Source organism: Dermacentor albipictus, unplaced genomic scaffold (assembly GCF_038994185.2).
Source record: "Dermacentor albipictus isolate Rhodes 1998 colony unplaced genomic scaffold, USDA_Dalb.pri_finalv2 scaffold_21, whole genome shotgun sequence".
NCBI classification, from domain to species: Eukaryota; Metazoa; Arthropoda; class Arachnida; order Ixodida; family Ixodidae; genus Dermacentor; species Dermacentor albipictus.
This window is the reverse complement of record NW_027225575.1, coordinates 2,648,449-2,653,506: the sequence shown is the minus strand read 5'-3', so window position 1 is coordinate 2,653,506 and position 5,058 is coordinate 2,648,449. Positions and strand designations below refer to the sequence as shown.

The following is a 5,058-nucleotide window of genomic DNA, read 5'->3' as shown; positions in this document are numbered from 1 at the left end:
AGACTAATCGTTGGGAGCCGCCTGCCTTCCACAGAGTTCTACACCATTCGCGTCAGGCGATGAAATGAGATAACACAAGGTTCGGCGACAACAGACCACGGATAGAAGCATCGATACCTTCCAGAAACTTCGGATACATGCAGGCGCGTCCCGCGCTGTGTGATAGCATTTGTTTGGCGGCGAAGCGTGGTCGCCCGACAAAGATAAGTACACGTGTCAATATATGTTGCGCCATTGTTTGTTTATGTAAGGCGAGAAGATGACAAAGATTTCCACAGACTTGTATTCTCGAGTGGATGAGATTGCACTCCGAAGTACAAAGGAAGATACCAGTATAAAGAGCACTGCCAGGCCTTACGCGCAGGCATTCTTACCTTTGGCGAGTAGAAGTGGCAGAAACACAGCACAATGGCCAGCAACCACAACAAGAAATGGAACGAGGAAACACGCATGCAATCTGGTAAGCGCGACCACCACATGTGTGTTCGTCAAGTTAACGTACGAACACTGCGAAGTCGATGCCACCGCGAAAACGGCAATCGGGAGTCAGTAACCGACGAGAAGAAATGCCGTGTTCCTGCGTCTTTGCCTTCCTCTCTGCAATACCCAGAGACTGATGGTGCTCGCCACATCCCGTCTTCTGACTCTGAGCCTTCTCAATCAAGTGCAGTCACCCACCCGCCACCATGCGTCAACTCCAGCCTGGAGAGCGAAGAGCCCGCAGGGAAAACCAACATCGCCGCACTGTCCAAGGACGCTGAACTGCTGTTGCTGCAAAGTCCTGAAGCTAGAAGCGACTCAGAAGATGACTCCGCGCGAAACTGCGTCTCTCCCGATGAGCCCGCTGGTTACCTCAACGGGGCTGCGAGCAGCGGACCCATGTGCAGGATCTGCCATGAAGGCGACCAAGAGAATCCACTCGTGTCCCCCTGCAGCTGCACTGGCACCATCGGCTTCGTGCATGTGTCCTGCCTGGAGCCCTGGCTGAACGAGCGGAACGTTGACATCTGCGAGCTCTGCGGTGAGCATTTCCAGATGGCGGCCCAACCCATAAGCGCGCGTCGGTTCTTCGACCATGTTTGGCGGAGCGAGGGGCGGCTGCGACAAGTGTTGCTGAGCGACCTTGTCTACTTGGCCATGGTGACATTAGCCATGGCGTTCTCCTTGGTCATGCTGGTGGCAGCATTGGAAGTGCTTGAGTTGAATGGTCTTGCCTGGCAAATATTCGTGGATTTCACAAGCGGCGCATTCCACGGTTATTTCCTGACTCTTTCGTTCCTGAAGCTGCGCAGCTGGTACTATTCGTTCATGAGGTGGCTTTTGTAGAACCCGGTGCGCCGGGTCGTGGCAGTGCCGATGGTCACAGAAATGAGTGTTGGTCCGACAGAACGCGACGACACGAGTGCAGCCGGTTAACCAACGACGTTCGGTTGACGTTGTCTCCACTAGCATCAACAGGACAGGGCATATGGTTACTGCAGAGCGTCAAGATAGAGGCGGCTATTGAACGCTGTTGGAACCGCCGCCAAAACCGTTTTGCCAGAAGACCTGCCATCTAGGCCTACCGGCTGTAGAAGAGAAGCTACGTGCTTGACTATGTAGACTGTGCAGAGGTAGCGCTGAAAGCATCGAGGCGTTGCTCATGTTGCTTGATCATTTTAATGCTCGAGTTTGTTGAAGACGAGGTATTTCTTATGAAGAGTATAGGCTTGGGCTGGTTGGTAATACATAGTTACACTAGAAGCATAGCGCGGGAAAGACGATCGATAAAGACTGGACTAAACTGTCTAGTGTTTGTCGATCGTCCTTCCTGTGCTATGCTCCTAGTGTAACTATTTCTTATGCGATTTATTTTCGTTACCTGTGCTTGCACGTCACCAGCTTCGTATGCCAATATTGTTTTAGCATTTTAATGGTCCACTTTCGTCCAAATAAAATCCAGAGTTTTATGTATAATAAACGGTGTAAACTGGGGATGCAATTACTTTTCATTTGAAATTTTGCAAGCGGTAATACTAGTATTTCGTTTTCACGTATACTGAGCCGAAATTCATTGGCTGGTAGGAATCTGTTTTCTACGCGCCCTTCTGGCCGCTATCGTATTACCTGGAGCAAGAGACGCGAACTAACTCAATGGTACGCACACTCTTCAGTTCATCAACGAATCAATGGTGTTTGAGCGCTCGGCAAGTAATACTTTCGCTCTCTCTCTCGCTCGTTCATTCGACGTCTTAAACCACTATAGGCAATCGAAAAGCGATAAAGCGCGTCTGTGGCTGCTACAAGGCGCAATCAGCTGGACGTGCGTGGGCATCTCATGCTGCAGCTATCCGCGCATTGCGTCGCATTAAGAATATATGTCAGTATCTACGAGTGAGTATGGGTATTATTTATTTTTTATTTGTTTTTTTATTGAAACGCGTCTCTCGAGATCACCTGTGAAAAATAACGCAGTTAAGTCTGTTCATGTAGACTGTATATGAAGAGGCAGGCATTACTTGTAACTTGCAAAACAAATTTAGTTTGCCATGTAGCTAATAAAATAAATGCGCCAATATCGCATTTCTTCTTAAATATTCACTTCGTCAGTTTGTAGAGCTTGTTTGGGGTGTCACGTCTGTCCAGTAGAATTAGAGTAGAATCACTTTCACATCAAATCGAAATCGCATCAAAATCCTTCGCCATTCGGCTAGTTCGCAGGTTCTAAAATAGGTTAATTTTGGTCAATTAATCAAAAACTAATTCACCACGGAGGATCATTTAGTTCCTTATATACATCTCGTATATGGACAACAGCTTCACTGAAATATCATCTCGCCAATCATGGATTCAAATTCGCATGTCTGACGTGCACTCTTGTTAAGCCTGTTTCACATGATGCGATTTTCGTCACACCGGAAGTGCGATTTCCGTCGTTTGCGATGAAAATCGCAGTCGCAGTGCCGACCCCCCGATTTTCGGCTGCGACCAACCGGTTGGTCGCACAGTCGCACCGTCGCACCGATCGCTGCGATTTTCCGTCGAAATTGCGCGGAGAGCTGTCAACGCAGCTATTTCGCCGGTTTGTTTTGATGGCCTCTCGCACGAGCAGTGCAATCGCGGAGACGTGGATCGTCGAATTAGGTACGTGCGCGAATTAAGGGAGAATAAAAAACTTGTACAGATTGCATTCTCCTATTGCTATGCGTTTGTTGACACGCTACACAGCAAATGAAGTGCATTTTCACCTTTGCTTCGTGCGCCTTTGCGAGTTGTCAGTCCTAGGAGGTGTTCGATCCCCAGCAGACGACGAGGTCGTCACAATTTTCTTTTGTTGAGTAGCATGCAAAAATCGCGCTTACGGAGCAGCTTGAATTATTTCAACCTCGGCAAGGGCAAATGACAAGACAGCAAAGTACCCGAAGTTTCTACGTTGCGCTGAACGCGGTACCGTTCAGTTGCATTTTCTTGTCGGTTTTCAAGCATGAATTTCCCGATTCATCTTGAAAGCTTATCTTGCCTCTTATTAAATTTGACAGAGCAAAAGTGTAGGCTATCGTAATGAATTTGCTACGGTAGTATTAAATCCGTGGCTTGAATAAAATATTACATGCACGCTAAGTTGCACCTCTTCTCTGGAGATTTTTTTTTCTTGCACAGAAACCAATAAACATAGGCTATGTTGCGGACTTTGTATCATTACTGCATCTGTATGAACACTTGCTCTGCAAGGTAATCAACTGTACAGCTAGCAGAATAATTAAATTGCTTGCTATAGAGGCAAAGTGACAACGTACCCTCCAGCACAATTATGTAGAACTCGTGCAACAATGCGAAAAGCAGGCAAACGGCCTGTTCTTGTGGGGATAAAACAGTATAAAACGACACGCTGAAGAAAAGTAAATCAAAACTGTGCAGTGAAGTCAGCCAGTACAAGCAGTTCTTGCACATTCACAGCGGATCAAGTGTGCAGAAACATGCCTTCCATGTTTCTAGTAAGTTTCTAATAAGTTTGTGATCACATATATTAGTGTGTAAATCCATATAACGATATCCGCTGCGATTATTATTTTTATAAGTAATGAAATACCATGCTACTTGCAAGAACATATATCACCCAAGGATTTCAGAACAAATTTCTGCATTTCAACTATACACAATATGTGGCTTATTCAATAAAAGACCATAAACTGGGCTTTTTTGCCATGACAAATTTATTCCAAACTTTACTTACATACAGGCAAGAAAAAAAATTATAGACAGAAATATTGTTCTTCAATTTGTTCACCTGCCACTGTGGCTATAGCATTCTGCTGCCAACACAAGGCGAGGGGTTGATTTGCCAGCCATGGAAGTCGCATTTCGATGGGAGTTGTAGGTGAGAAAAAAAGCTCTTGCACTTAGATTTAGTTCATCACCTTTTATTGAACCCTTACACTTCAAAATACTATTGCATAGGGGGGCATGCTTATGCAAAATCTAACACCAATAGAAAGCAAAGGGCAGAATTGTAAACCAACCATCTTTCGTGATAATTCGAGTGTGTAAATATTCATTGCATCGATATGTATTGTTCAACAGCACTGCACAAATAAGCATGAGCAGGTGTAGCAAGTACTCTGTCAGGAAGCTGGTTCTACAGATGTATAAAAGGCATGAATGCTCATACTACGTCGCACACATAGCACAAAGAAAACCTTTTTCGAGAGTTGTCCCTTCTGGCAGATATGAGTGGGACATAAGCAGCAGAAACTTTATTGCAGGACATTGTGTAATACTGCTTATGAAAGAGTGAAGAGAGTGAAAAGGCTTTTAACAGCAGTACCTCGTGCTGCTCTAATAAGAGGAACGATAAGCAAAAACATTTCTGGTAGAGCACTTAAACAGCAACTTTCTGAAAGACAGAAAATTTCAGGTGAGAGTTGGAGGTACATTTGGCGCACACACACCAACAACACGGGCATACTACAAGAAACACTACAGCCTATGGTGTATTACAGTCCATGGGAAAGCTATCTTATACAGAAATCATGAATGATGCAACAAGCCCTCGACAACACTGCAGACTTTCTTGGCCAG

The 5,058-nt window shown here is 45.6% G+C and overlaps 1 protein-coding gene across 1 annotated transcript; it reads left to right on the top strand.

Moving 5' to 3' along the window:
- Positions 1–353: 353 nt before the first annotated feature.
- On the top strand, positions 354–1,749 carry LOC139052304 (E3 ubiquitin-protein ligase MARCHF8-like). Its single transcript, XM_070529395.1, has one exon. The coding sequence runs from the start codon at positions 409–411 to the stop codon at positions 1,324–1,326; it is 918 nt and encodes a 305-aa protein (XP_070385496.1). The 5' UTR covers positions 354–408; the 3' UTR covers positions 1,327–1,749.
- Positions 1,750–5,058: the final 3,309 nt, after the last annotated feature.